The following is a 15,349-nucleotide window of genomic DNA, read 5'->3' on the forward strand; positions in this document are numbered from 1 at the left end:
ATCTTGCCAAAACAAAAACATCGGAAAGCTAATTAGAAAGCCAACCCCACATGTTATTTTCAAAGAACAAAAACAAATCAACTGTATTTTTAGTGATAGCAGGAACATTAGGTCAGTGTACATCACAGTAAAAGGACAACCTGTATAACTGACTACCTCTGCCTAGGATACCATATCAGCTATGAATTGAGCATGCATGGATATGGAGACAATATTGGAGCAATATTATCCTACTTGTAAAACATGTAAAGAGTTTTCAAACTGGGGATAAAATAATTCAACAAGTCATTTCGCAGAGGTTTTGGTTTCACTGAGCCGTTCTATCGAGCTAATATTATGTTATAACAATCAATGAAAACATGGATATGAACAATGCTGGATTTAAAATCAAGGAAGGAAATGCATCCAACATGTTTGTTCGAGCTTAAGGATACACGTGATGCGTTTTGGTGAATAACACTGAATGTAAACATAACTTGTTTGTTGCAAACAGTAAACTTGTTTGTTTACAAGAAAACTCATCAGAGCACCTTTAATAAAAATACATTTTCATTCAGGTTTATGGGTACTTTTCTACTTTTTGTACACAAACACACATGTTTGGATAGAAAATCGACACGCATTTGCAAATAGTGTTTCAGTTTTGGCCCCATTTATAGTCATTTGCCTTCTCTCTAAGTTGTGTTTAATATATGCATTTTCATGTAGAATTAATGTGGAGGCACAAAGAGGACCGTTTCTGAAAATCCAAAGACCAAATTTCATGCCATTTGCTTCTTGGTGTAAATAATGGATCACTTCTATGTTGCTGCTTTCCTGTACAGCTGATATAGAATCACTGATCAGTGGGTGATTATTGTGCTATATGGTCATGAAAGTAATTAATAGCACTTGCAGATACTGTTGGCGCAGTGTGTGCTGTATTGTTGCTTTGGCTGCACAAAATCGAGTGAGCTTTAGTACTGAGAGAATTCGTCTTTCTCCAGTGTATGTGTACATTTCAGTAAAATTGCACTACTGCCATCCATTAAGGAGTAACTGCTATTTGACCATTGGCAAATCTATCAGTAATTCTCTGTTGAGCTCATTTGAGCCTTTAGTTAGCGCAAATTCCTCAACTATCTTCTCTGTGCCCTCTGGTACTGCACTGATCTCACTCATCTTCTCATACATTCCCAGCAGTCTGCTCCTCCCACACAGAGATTTGGACGCCTGTTAAGTTCATTTGCTGGGCCTGGGGGCCAGACTATAGCCAGACATTTATTTTTTAAATAAAGATGACTGTAATATTTCTGTGAGAAAAAGTCTCAACCTGAGTTGAATAATTGTGTATCCTGGCAGCCAAGGTCACTGGGAGGACAAAGCCACATGATGTAAATGGTAACACTTTGGAAAACACTAGAGAAAAACATTACTCCTTAATTACAGGGCAATTAAATAAAGTTCTTTTGCTTTTCACCTGCTATTTGATTTTAATTTTCAATTGCTCAATCTGTGTATAAAATCAACGGATTCATTCAAATGAGTGAACCAGGATGAGCATGGATTCTGTTTCCAATCAAAGTGAGATTATTTTGCACTCATTTGATTTATTATAACAGGACTTTCGAGATAGAGTTCCTCTCCTAATAATTGATATTAGTATCAGCCTCCATCCAAATACATAATCAGCTGACCTTTATTCTAAACTCGCCTGCAAATGAAATCCATGTGATGTATTGATGGTGCCAGTTCTGAGCTTTATCAAAACAACAGAAAAGCAATTTGAGAAGGAAAAGAAAGACAGATATTGAACATGACCTAAAGTCTCTGCAGAGCACTGCAGCTTTGTGAAGTGTGATAGATATGGAGGCAACATTCTCACATATAAGGAACCCATTCAGTACTGTTAAACATGTGTCCCTCTCCTCTCAATTATTTTCTATCCCACTTACAACATGCAGAGATTCAGAGAAGCATCTGGCCTTGAAGACAGACCTTCCATATCTTACAATGACTGTAAGATATGGAAGGTCTGTGTAAGATACAACTGCCTCAGGCTATAATAATGTTCCTCTTCGATGTGTCCTGGGAATAATCTACACTAGTTCAGCTTGTATTACAGTGTTTTATTTCTAAAGTTTGTACAGTATTCATGCAAGAAGACAAAGACTAAGCCTTTTCTGGAAGATGCTTTTTAACCATGCTCAAACAGCGTTGCCCGAGGGATTTACTGTTGGGCATTCCTGCGCTTTAGATTGTAATATCTCAAAAACTATTGGATGGATTGTCATGCAATTTGGTACAGATATTTATGGTCCCAATTAGAGAATCCTATATGGACTTTGTTAATCCCATGACTTTTCTTCAGCACCGCCAGCAGGTCGAAGTTTCAATTATCCAGTAAAATATTTAAACTTCTATGAGATGGATTGTCATGAAATTTGGTTTCGTCATTCATGTCCCCCTCTGGTTGAAATCTAACAACTTTTGTGATCCCTTAACTTTTTTTATCTAGCATCATCATCATGTAAAAGTTTCAGCTTAAATAATACCAATACTTTGGTTTATTTACAAATACCTACAAAGTAATGACATCTCCATCAGCATCGGCTGTAGCTGCTAAACAAGAGAGGCTAGTATAGCTGTAGACCTTTAGTCATAGTCAGTTATATTACTGAGTGAACAGAAACAAAATGTTAATAATAATAATGATAATAATTCTAACAGGAACAATAGGGTCTTGCACTTGGTCAGTGCTCGATCCCTAATAATCACGCGTACACGTAATTTGGATGCTCTCTACGACAAGGCAGCAACCTGCTCAAAGTCAAACATTGTACAAAAGTGATCATATTATGAAATTGAAAAGAGACACATTTCTTATTAGTCTACAAAGCATGAGCAGAAATATGTACTGCAAAGGTTGCAAAGTCCTACAATTACATAATAAAAAAAACAGTTTAGTCAGTGCCCTCGAAAATATGAGCATTTCTCCATATCAGCAGGACAACATAACACAAATGATTCATATGAGTATTTTCTGACCTGCCACCTTGAGATTTGCTTGAGTTTATGCAGCTAAAACTACTTGGTCAAGTCTTACAAAACAATCCTGACTCATGACCTCACACTGTGGTCTTTTTTCCCCCAGTTGTCATGGAGATGGATCTGTTGACATGCGAGCCCAGTGGCTGATGTGATGTCATCCATACAGTGGCACTTCTAGGATCTCTCTTTCTTGTTGGGTTAAAAAGTAAGAATCAAAGTTCATTCTTGAAAGTAGCAGTTTGACGAAACCATAGCAACTCAAGGTCTATTTCTGGAGCTTTGAACCTGATGTGGACCAGTTGAAATCTCCAGAAAAGCCTGTAGTCTAAACAAAAACTGATGAAAAAGTTGAATGCTCAGGAAAATGGCGGCCTTGTGGCGAGAACGTTGGGATGAGAATTCTTAGAAAAGCTATGGATTAAATGAGGACTGCATGATATGGTTCAAAAGCTCCAGAAAAAGCTAGTAAGGGGAGGGTAACTTATTAGTTCAACAAACTATTGTTTCCAAGGTTAAAACATAAATTTTGAAGCATTGCGTGGTTAACATTAGGGAAAGATTGAGGTCACAGGTTAAAGAAACCACAAGGACAAAGTCAGTCATCCACTCCAACCTCCGTCATTGGTGCTTCACAGGGTGTAAACACAGCTTGCGTCTAAGCTCAAACAAGCATGGTTCAGTGAACCGGCAGTAAAATGGCACATTTGTGCAGACTTCCCCCTTGTCAGTGATTGCTGTCTTCCTCCATCCTTTACCTGCCACGTATATATTATCACATACTGTGCACTGGCATGGCAGCACACATCAGTGCATCCAGATTACGATGCACATTCATATGAGCATAGGCGCATACACAATATTTTATGGGTGTGTATCTCATAAGGAGAACCTGGATAGTGAGCGATGCAGACAAAATATGTCACACTTCACTGGCTGTAGTAATTAACAGGAGCTTGACCTCTGCTCCTGTCAGCTCTACTAATTTATAGAGCTACTTTAAAAACCTCAGTGTAGTTGTACGAGAAATGTCTTGATGCGACTTCATGTCATCCGTTTTTGGCATGTTTTCCGTGGAACACATTTCGCCAACAGTTCATGGGTTTTGGCCAAAATACAGATTCCTTTTGATCATTACGGGTCTTGGTTGTGTGCTTCCACGGTTTGCACACAGAGGATGTAAGAAGGGGAGCCGATACCTGGAGATCTGGCAATGGATGTGAAGTGAAGTGATGACTGGAGACTTGCAGGGTGTTGTGATCGGTGGGTGTGTGTGGTGACGCCTCCAGCAGCTGCAGAGCATTCAGTATTTCAACAAATGGTTTTTGTCCTGTGCCATTTAAAATATGTAGAGGCAGTATCCACTGGGCTATCTTTGAATTTTAATGGTTTACATTTAAGTTTACTGCAACACTAAGCACTTACTATCTAATATTTCATATTGTGCAATGGCTTAGAAAAACAGTAAGCTCGAACACAAAAGCGCAACTCAGAGGCAGACAAGTTAAGATAAAAATTCATGTTTTACTTAAATAAATAAACAGGCAAAGGTCAAAACCAGGTAGACAAAGGTATCCAGAAAGGGATTAGGTAGAGACCCATCAATCTGTGGATCAGACAGGCAGAACAAAGGGTGGAAAGCTAGGCTGGATGCAACCTGGCAAAGACAGAGTGGAAATGGGCTGGGATATATACTGCAAGACTGATGAGGGAAATGGGGAACAGGTGAGTGGGCGGAGATGACCAGGTGATGGGAATGGCAGGAAAAGGGGTTACATCAGGGCAGGAGGGCGTTGCTGGATGTGAAATGACAGGAGAGTTAGTATATGGCTGTGAAAATAGAGAATGCAACAGAATGCTGGCAGGAGTCTTGACATATTGTTAAATATTGTATCCCTTCACAGACAAGGTTTAGGACTACTAGCATTTCTATAGCCCCTTTTAGACTTGGTCTGTTTGTTTGTTTTTGACTGTAGTTCTTTTATAAGAAATTAAAACCACTTCCACCATTGAATATTAGCCAGTATCCTGAGTTAAGTATTAGAAGTTGTACATGTATCAGGATTAGTTGTACCCTGTTATGTATGAAATACTGAAATTTGCTTTAAACTGTCCAACCCACTGCAGTTTCTTTTGCTCACATGCTGTAGGTCTAAAGAGTTTTGCTGGGTTTTCATTTTGTTGGCATGAATAAAAGGTGAAAATTTATGTTGAATGAGATTTTCCAAGAAGGAATTTTTTTTGCTTTGTTGCCGAGCGAGTAAAAGAAAATCCACCTGACGTGAAAAGATCTGAGAAGCACGTCTCGCCTATTAATTTCAAATTGGCTTATTCACTATATTTTGTTTTTAAGGAGGTTTATTAGCTAATTTAATCTCCTTGTATGTAAGAAATTAAAATTAAACCGACATGTTAAATGTATTACACTTCGCTCTTAAGAAGGTGGCAGGAGACATAATACAGATTACGATATTTAAATTGTTTTTCAGTTGCCAGTTTTGTAAGTTTAATTCTCATTAACATGCAAATGTGTGCAGTCATGAGCTCCAAAATCTAATCATTTCCCTCTGTAGGTGGAAGCTGTGGTGGGGACGTTTCTATCATGTTTCACAAAATAACCCTTGATGTAAAAAACAGATTACATTGTAAAGTGCGCAGATCTGAGTGTTCAACACATTCAAATCTTGTGAGAGCTGAGGTCAAAATTCTACTTTTTCTTTCATCAGACATTAAATCAACTCTGTGGTAAAAAGCTAAACAAATAACATCTTTTACAGAATCTGTCATTCCCCCATGAGAATTTTCCACTCTAATGAGAGACACATAATGGGATGCTCAGGCAAAGCATGCAATCTAATTGTTCACTCAAGCACTGCATAAGCAGACAAATTAACACTTGGGTAATTTGTCCTTTAGACTACAGTAATACAGTGCGTAGGTTCGGACTCCTCCTGCTTTTTTTGGGAAGACATGCACACTAATTTTACACATTGCTTTTGATTTTGAATCGTTTTGTTAGCCATGTAGGTTCAACCAAGTCTCCACATAATTGCCCTGGATTATTAAATAAGAGTCAGTGTAGAAATGTGAGTGGACCATTAAGATTATACAATGCTTAAGTGGTACTGCACACCAGGTCCCAATTAAAAAAACATACCTGTTTTATGTTGTGATATTGTATAGGAGTAAGAAAACACACTTTTAACGTGTCCATATTATTTTGTCTAGCTTACAATGTCGCTATATTAACTAATTCTTAGCATTATGTCAAGCATGTTCTATGTGTTCAGTAGACTAGAGTGCTCCTTCTTACTTTATTGAACATCAAGGGTTTGTTTGGTGACTTTCAGGCAGCATTATTGCTAATTTTGGAGGTTGTTTAGTTTTAGTTTCATCAGATTGTGACCTCCGATATGTAACGTCGTTTTGGGAATGGGTGAGATGTCCAGGGGTGGATCTAGAGAAATATTCATGGGGTGGCCAGAATCACATATATCAAAATTTGCTTGGAGAAACCCCCAAATGAAGATATTTGAAGTAAAAGAAAAATTACATTATTGTGACACATTAGTAAAGCATTGAATAGAAATATCTAAAGGTAGCATTAGAAATCAATAAACTGTTTTATTTTAAAAGGAAAAGGTCTTAGATTAGCTGAAGGCTAGAAAATTCAAGTGTAGCAAATCATATTTTAAATACAACCATTGAACATTAGCCGGTAACCCCCTTGTTATATACTGGAGGAGAAAAACGAAAAATTTAAAAGTAAAGAAAGTACTGAAATGGTGTTTTGGCTTTTCTCATGTACATGAAACAAAAAAAACAGACTGACTTTTGCACTTGGAATCAGTGATCACAAATTTGAGCTATTTATTATCCATTTCCATTAATTTTCTGCACGGTGATGTGAGAAAATCAAAGTCTTTAACCCAGTTTTGCAAGATGTATTACTTTGCACTCAATTTATGCAATTTTTGAGCTATTTACTGCTAATGGCATCCTAATTGCACCACTATTCCACCTGAGTGAGCCAAAAAAAATAAATTGTGGTGGTGTTCACAGGGTGTGCTGATTATTTCTGTGTTCATGCCTGTGTTATGACTGGCTCTAGTTGCTGCCTCCTGATCAATATTCAAACCTGAAAGAAAACTACCCATCAAAAAGCCCAAATTTAAAAGCCCTTGGATCACTCAGTACCTTTGAGTGTGTATGTTTCTGTGAAAGAGAAATATCAGTCAGTGTGTGTAGAGGTACAAACCTGGCATTGCAGTGTATCATGAACTTGGCTCTCATTTGGGAGGTGACTGCCCGGTCAGTGGGAATTGCCTCTGCAGTTTTGCCTGTGGGGAAGTAATGGAGCTGGTGTGGCGCTCCTCTTAACCGAGCATCGTGGTGGCCACAGCAGTCATCACTCAGAAAACCTCCTGTCCCTGTCAGCTGTTTCCCCTTCATCAGCTCTTTTAACACTATCATGACCGAGAGAGCGGACTTTTACTATAAAAAGCACTCTGGCATATGCAACAAGCTGCTTGGCTGTGCTGTCACATCAAGCACAAATGTGTGAATGTGCAAATTAAGCCTCTTTTTTTCCAGCTAACTCTTGACTGTGCTGGAGGCCAGAGGCAGTTTGCTCGCTTTACCAGTTTTTCTATGGCCCTCTCAGTGCTCTTTTGGAAATCAGATTTGTAAAATGTCACTTCATACAAATCACGTGCGACTCTTTGTATTGTGCGCTGCCTGTTTTTATAATGAGCCGAAGATTACTCTAGAATTTGCCCAGATTAATGTGCCTGGAGCAAGGCACCTAACACTTAATTTTGAATGAATTACTATATGTAATTGACATGTGCACAATAAAGATGAGAAATGTGAAAAGTCTTTGGTGATTAGACCACATCGTGAATGGACACAAGACACAGAAAAATTGGTCTGGCCGATACATTCGGCCCAAATACTGCAAGGAATTATGGTCCACATGTGGACAGATTATTAATAATATTGTTAGATCATCTCACACAAGCAATGGCCATTACTACTTTCTGTATGTTTGTGGGTTAACAGGTAGTGATTAAGCAAATGGAGCTTTTCAGTGGACTGAACCAACTGCTTAGTAACATTAATTCCCACATTATTTACAGTCTAAACAGAGACATCTGTGTTGACAATATATGTTATAAATATGTTTTCTCCCTTTTTTTTGCTTACACAAGGAAAGTGGAAGTCATGTGGAAGCCAGTTCGATTAAGTTTACCATCAATTTCTGTTGTTAACACAGAAAATATGAAATCTATGGCTTTCAAGATTTTTATCACCACCTTTATGGTCCGTGAAAGTGGAACAAAATGATACCTATGCAAGCATGCCTGGTTATCAAAAGTGTTAAACTATGTGATCTATTTCTAAAGCTGACTTTTGATCAATGTCCTGTACAGCAAGTGTTGCCCCTTTAGATGTCCATATCACGCCAAAGCCTCGATCTGTCCTTTAAAAAAAAAAAAAAGGTTGATGTGTCGGCCTCAAAACGTTGCTTCAAGCAACAGCTCTGATAACGGGCAGCGAGTTCCCTCAGCACATAAATCATTACACACAGCGGGAACAACATATTTTGTACGATAAATGATGATGTTGTAAACATTTAACGGTTTCTCAACACTTGTCATCCTTCATTCCCTGGGAACCATCACCTGATTCATGTTTTAACAACCAAATTCTCTCTGGGTCTTCACCTGATGTTCTCCAGTATTTCAACATCTCATCAATTCAACATATTTGCACAGCCCTGCACTCTGAATGTGCTGTTCCTCTTTGTTGCTCTTACACGTCTTTCTCAAGGAACATAAAGGAAAAGCAAAGAAATTCAAAGCCAGTTTGTTTCAGAGTAAGTCATCATTTTCTAATATAAGTAATTCAAATGTAAATCAAATAATTATTACGTTCATTTATTCCTTCTTTTGCTCGGAATTATGCAATTAATGATTCTTTGCTTACAATAAAGTAGCTACTTGAAATTGAATTAAAGTAATCACCTTTTTTCTTACAGTCACAGAAATTAGGTTGCACAGCATGACTGGAATATGACTCCACTGTAGGAAAAAATATTCCACTTTATTATACTCCTGTAGAGTTCACAGCACTGGGCTGTACCCCACAGCTATCCAGATGGCCCATGCATTTGCAGTGCAAAACAGTGTTAGAAACAGCTCCTCCACACACTGCCGAATATATTCCTACTGTTACCCTGAATACAGAGATAAACATGGGCATTGTTACAGTAAATAAATATTAATGTGATGGAGTTCATGGCAGGACAAACCATGTTTTGTTCCTTTACCCCTAAAAACTAAATTAAGATTAACTCAGTTTGCCTATCCTGTGTGAACTCACAAACCAGTCTCTAAACCCTTTGCTCAATAGAGCCTGAGGACTCTCTTCCAGCTTTTGTTGCTAAAGCTGGGTGGAAACAAATAGAGTTAAAAAAAAACCTGCATTGCAGAACCAATCCAAAGTTTATTGGACTTGTGCTCATAAACACAATAGCACCTTATAACATAATGTATAACATCCATTTTAATTTACACTCCATTTACAAAGTGATTTGCTGTATTTCCAGTTTGTTTCACTACGGAGGAGAATCGAGGGAGAGCATTGTTTCAGATGAGGTGTTTCCTTTAAGTAAGGGGCGTACATTTATTAGTGCCTGTCTCGCCATGTTCAAGCAACTACTTTGCATTTAGAAATCCCCAGACGATTGGTAGGTGCTGAGATCTCTGATTGTCTGTAGCTACCTTACACTGAGAATACATAATAGAACATTGTGAGAAAACTCGTACGCTGATTGCATGAGATTTCCTGCAACAGAATGACAACATGTTATCATAAGAGTACAGGACATTACGACGACTAAATTATGACATTTTAAAGGTTCCCTTATAACCTTGTTGGATAGAACAAAAAGTCTACTGCCCATTTGTTTCCAACCTAGTGTGGTTCCAGGCTTCTGAATTGCTGCCCACATCTCCAACTAGGTCTGATATTGTACTCATTGACTCCTGCTCCCCCAGTTAAAAGACACAATTGACAAATTAGAGCTGTGTGGGTTAAGAATAGAGACATCTTTGTCCTGTGCCAGAGCCAGAATCAATCCTCCTCCCCAAAGTGTGGATAAGATCGACTCAGCTGTACAGGCTCTTTTAAGTCAACAACATGAACACTAAAAATAAAAATAACACTTCCTTATTTAGCGTTTGGGATTTGTGTTTGGGCCCCTTAAACAATTCACAATGAACACACATCAATTCTGTCTGATTATAAGGCTAAGATGAACCTGTGCAGGGGCTTAATTGTAATGGTGGTGTCAGAGGAAAGGATATGATGTGATGAATATCAGAAGAGTTTTTTCCTCTTGGGAGCATGAATATGCTGAGCAAATTTGATAGAAATATCCGTATTACATTATGTTGTGTTGTTATCTTCTGCATAAAGAGGGATCCTCTGGGGAGTATGAATGTTCTTTATAAGTTTAATTGCCTGTTGGAATTTCCTGTACACATGTGGATCTGGTGAAAGGCAAGAGGGTCAACAAAAGATTTATCCTCTGTGGATCATGATTGATCGTGCCATATTTCAAGGAAATCTGCACAGCAGTTGTTGATATATTTTTGACTGGACTAAACCAGCCAACCATGTAACATTAACATCCATATGTCTTGCTGTGAGGTAAAAAAGTCACACTTTATTGCCTCGTCTCGTGATTTTTTTCCAGTTCAAATCTCATTGCACTGCTATCTGTGGTTGGCTTTAGGGCTTAGGTTAAGTTATGATTTATGTTCATAGAGAAGACTGGTTGGGTTGAAATATAAGGCTTGGTTCAAGGTAGGGTAAAGTGAGACACAAATTCACTAAACACTAAACATACCCTTTAACTTGTTGAAGCTCTGGGCCGTTTTGCATCAAGTAGCAAAAAACAGTGACTGTTAAGCTTTGTAAAACAATACCCATTAATCATTTACAACAACATCAGCAAACTGGGCAGCAAACTAAATGTCTTCTTCATCTTAGCGTGTGCTAGTCATTGTTGATGAGCTCAGCTTTCTCTAGAGGACCATTGATTCACTGCTGTTTAGGAGACTCAGGACCACTCTAATCACAAACAGAGACTTAATTCTAAACTAGTGGAATTTAATGCTTTGGAAGCTAACCAACTATTGATAACAACTTTATTAAAAGGGGTAATAATGTTGATGGAAAGGCCTAGTTTCTGTCTGCTGGTCGACCATCCTGTAACTCATCAGGTTTTAGAGTCTGTGGTGTAGAAGACTTGGGTTCATTAATGGGCAATTAATCAGCTTTCTTTATTCCACTCTACTTATACTACATTGTTTCTCTGCAATTTCTTTTGCTGCAATAAAATTCTTACATTTAAATGAAAACTGTCACCGATTCATTGTCCGACCAATTGTGAAATATGATCATCAACTCTTGACTTATGGTCAGAAAAACATGTGCGCAAGAATGGACTGACCACCCAAAAACACAATGCTGAAAAAATAATACCTATCCCCAGGGTGCAGAGGCATTAAATCTGAATGAAGTTATAGAAATATTTTGCAATTGCACTTTAAAAAAAGTTAAAGGTAACAATACCTACTGTAAAGTATGCACCAGAGTAAGTTGTGAGACCTCTAGTGACAAAGTGAGTGATTAAGCTTTCTTCACTCACATAATTTTACCTTTAATGCCAGTGAAGATGTCAACATTCCCAAACATACTACATGTAATTTGTCAGGATTTAAGATACAGGAAGGTGTACAAAATCTTGCATGAAAAATTCTATTTTTTTCCACTCGAAGTAACAATGAAGCCTGAAAATGCTGTCCTGGATTTAATTAACTCAAAGCATTATATACACTCCTAGAGAGATAAAAAACAAACCACACAAGTAAAATATTCATAGTGTGGAAAAAAATGCATGTGAAGCTACAAAAGCTTACATTTAGAGGGAAGGTCAAGATGGACAACAACAAAACGTCGGACTTCAGTATGGGAGATTGCTGCTTGTTTCCCGTTTCCAACAGACAGTGAACATTGTTTGTTTTAATTGTTCCCTAACACTAACCTCATATTTATTATTGGAACAAAGATGTCAGAGTTCAACTAGCCAAGTGTTTTTTGTGCCTAAACCTAACCACAGCATCATGAAACAGATGTATTCTTCAACAGTAATTTGTAACAGTTTTGAAAGGCACAGACAATTGTCATGCTGACAGTGGGAGCATTTTTGTGTTTTAGAGGGCATGGATAAATTATTCATTTTGTTTTTTTAATCTGGAGGATTTGTTATAAACTGGGGTAGGAACATTTTTAGAAGATTAAAAACCTCTTTGGGTATCTTCTCAAAGCCAGTAAGAATCATGTACCATAGTACACAGTCATAAGTAAGAAATGTCATGGTAATGTTGTCTAGATATATCGCTCTAAACCACAAATTTCTGAGGTTGAAGTCAGGGGGTCACCAAAGTCCAGGCACCATGTCTGTACAGAATTTCAGGACAATCTGGCCAATAGGTGTTGAGATAATTCAGTCTGGACCAAAGTGGGAGATTGACTGACCAACATTGCTGTGCATAGCAACAAAAACTACAATTATATTTTTAAAAGCCAACTTCTGGATCATCCCCCATTACACAGCTCATACACATTTCAGCCAAGTCTTTTTGGATGTTCTTAAGAGGAGGAGGTGGTACAGTAGCTATGAGTACAATTACAGATTCATAAAAGTAATGTTTTCACTGCTCATATAAATATCAAAGTGTGAATGAAGCTAAACCTGGGTGTTATTTGGTACCAACAACACTATTCTTTAGAACCTGTGAGGCCTTTTGAAGCCCACACGTCTTTTTTCTAATGTTATGTTTGTTGACAACATTTCATCAATCCAGGAAATAAGAGTCCCTTGTTATGTGACATTTTGAAAGGACAAAGGATGAGATCATGCCAATAATTGTTTTAGTTCACTACTCGGCACTGTATCCCTTCAGTAAGATGTTGTAGCCTCTGAGTTTAAAGAAAAGCTTAATTACAAGCAGGGGTGAAGTGGGTCTCACTTTCAGCCCTGGAGGCATGTCAACTGGGAAAAGGTTGCCAAGAAGACAATTAATTCAAAACCAACGAAAACACAGGACCCTCAATGGAAAAATTAATTAAAAACATAAGACTCTAAAAAAATTACTTCAATGGGATCTTAAGTCACGCAGTCAATAAAATTATATTTTCATCTGCATTTTATTTTCTGACAACTATTCTTGTCATATCCAGTTTAACTTTAATCTAATAAAATATAGTATACAGTGTAAAGGCTGAGATGGACAGCAATTAAATTATGTCCAAATAAGATTAAAAGCCAACAGAGACAACCAAAAACACACCAACAATCAGATATACTGTTATAAGGAGATTAAAAATACGATACGTAGCCGTGTCTGCCGAAATAAAATAAAATACAAAAATAATAAAATAAATCACAAGGAGAACTATTCTGTAAACTCACATGAATAACTGACTGTAAAAGGGTGTTTTTAGAGGGGATTTCAAAAGATGAGACAGATTTAGCTAGCCTAATTTCCTCAGGTAGGCTGTTCCAAAGTACCGGTGCCCAAACAGAGAGAGCACGGTCTCCTTCATTTCTTGAGTCGGGATTGTGGAACAACCAAGAAGGGCCTTTACTGAGGTACAATATAACTGGTAGTAATCAGTAGGATTTAAAACAATTATAATTCTAACTCTTACTGGTAGCCACACATTGTTCCTTTCCTACACTCCACCTTGTGTATATTGTCAAAAGTAAGCAGCTATATGAGCAACAGGTTGGGTCAATATAGGACTGTACCACACTGGGGAGGGGTCACTCATTTACTTACCTACTGTAGCCCACAGTACCGGCTCCAAATGGTACAGGCTCCAAAATCCCAGGTCTCCCAATAGACCTTTTTCAAAGCAGCCATTTTGACATGAAATAGTAGGGTAAACACAGGTATTACCAATGACAGTAATAAAGGTCCTGTTCCATTTAGTGTAGCAGAGCCTTTCCAGTGAGCCAACACACACAATAGCAGCACCCCAACTCTTATTATCATTGGTAACACCTGTGTTTACTATTTCAGGTCAAAATGGCTGCTTTGAAAAAGGTCTGTTGCCTCTATAACACTAATTAGTGTGGTTTTACAAATGCACTGTACACATAGAAGGGAATTAAATGAAATAGGATCTTAAATAAATATTATACCAGACCTTTCCAAAAAGGATCCTGTTAGTTATTTATGCAGGCTTACTTGCACTTTGTTAATCAAGTCCGTGCACCACAAATTGAGACACAGAAAAACACTGATGAAACACGAAACTCAAAGCTCCATTCAACAATTTTCTAATGTCCATTTCTTGTGTGTTTATTTCTGTGTTGATTATTATGGCTGTTATTACATGCCAGTGCCAAGAACACCATGAGATTTCCCATTAGGACTATTCTTTTAAACAATGAAAGCAGGCAGGCGGTTTGTGTTTCTTTCTCTCCCCAGCGAGGTTGTTTGTGTGCCATTAAGACTTCTTTTCCAGCTACTGATTTCCTTCTCTTTCTGTTCTCCTTCTCTGTCTTCACAGCTACATTGGGGACCTTGGAATTCAGTTTGCAGTATGACCAGGAGAACAATGCACTACACTGCACCATTAACAAAGCCAAGGTGAGCCGCCATAATGACGATAATGATGACGTTAATTAGCAGCCTCTAAATGGTTGCTTTGATGGTACTTTACAAGAATTTGAATGAAATCCTTCAGTGAACAATTCAAGTGTATCTATCAACGGTTGCTTCACTGCCTCTGCTTTGATCAGTCAGCATCGGTTTGGTTACACTAATACGGAACAAATTGCATCACATGTTCGTACCAGTTAGATTTAGCTAAATTAATCCCTAATGTTGTGGCCATATTGACAGTTTTACTCTTCATTCATTATTGATTGTACAAACACCTGTCACTACCTTGTAACAAAGCACTAAAAGGCAGATCAATATAAACCAATTGACCATTTTTCAATATGTTTTCTAATTCTGACTGTTTTAGATGAATATTTTTTTTACAGCAGCCTACTCTCGTATCAGCCTACACGAACTGGCAAAAAGGCTGTGGAATAGCAACTTAACACGTCCCACATTTCTCTGTGAGAGAGATATTTACATCTATTTTCATCTCATAAAGCATTAATTATTTCTAAAGCATATTGCTAGCAAACAGAACAAGATTTTTGCATCCAACCAATTGAGTTTCTTTG

At 37.8% G+C, this 15,349-nt stretch overlaps 1 protein-coding gene across 2 annotated transcripts in view; it reads left to right on the top strand.

Annotated features, from left to right (window-relative positions):
* doc2b (double C2-like domains, beta) overlaps positions 1 to 15,349 on the top strand; it is a 134,742-nt gene that overhangs the window by 45,499 nt on the left and 73,894 nt on the right. For both annotated transcript variants that reach the window (XM_051401900.1, XM_051401901.1), the window contains exon 2: positions 14,680 to 14,759. In XM_051401900.1, the coding sequence (XP_051257860.1) occupies positions 14,680 to 14,759 (80 nt within the window). The remainder of the gene's footprint in view (positions 1 to 14,679; positions 14,760 to 15,349) is intronic.

This window comes from Dicentrarchus labrax, unplaced genomic scaffold, assembly GCF_905237075.1.
Source record: "Dicentrarchus labrax unplaced genomic scaffold, dlabrax2021, whole genome shotgun sequence".
Lineage (NCBI taxonomy): Eukaryota > Metazoa > Chordata > Actinopteri > Moronidae > Dicentrarchus > Dicentrarchus labrax.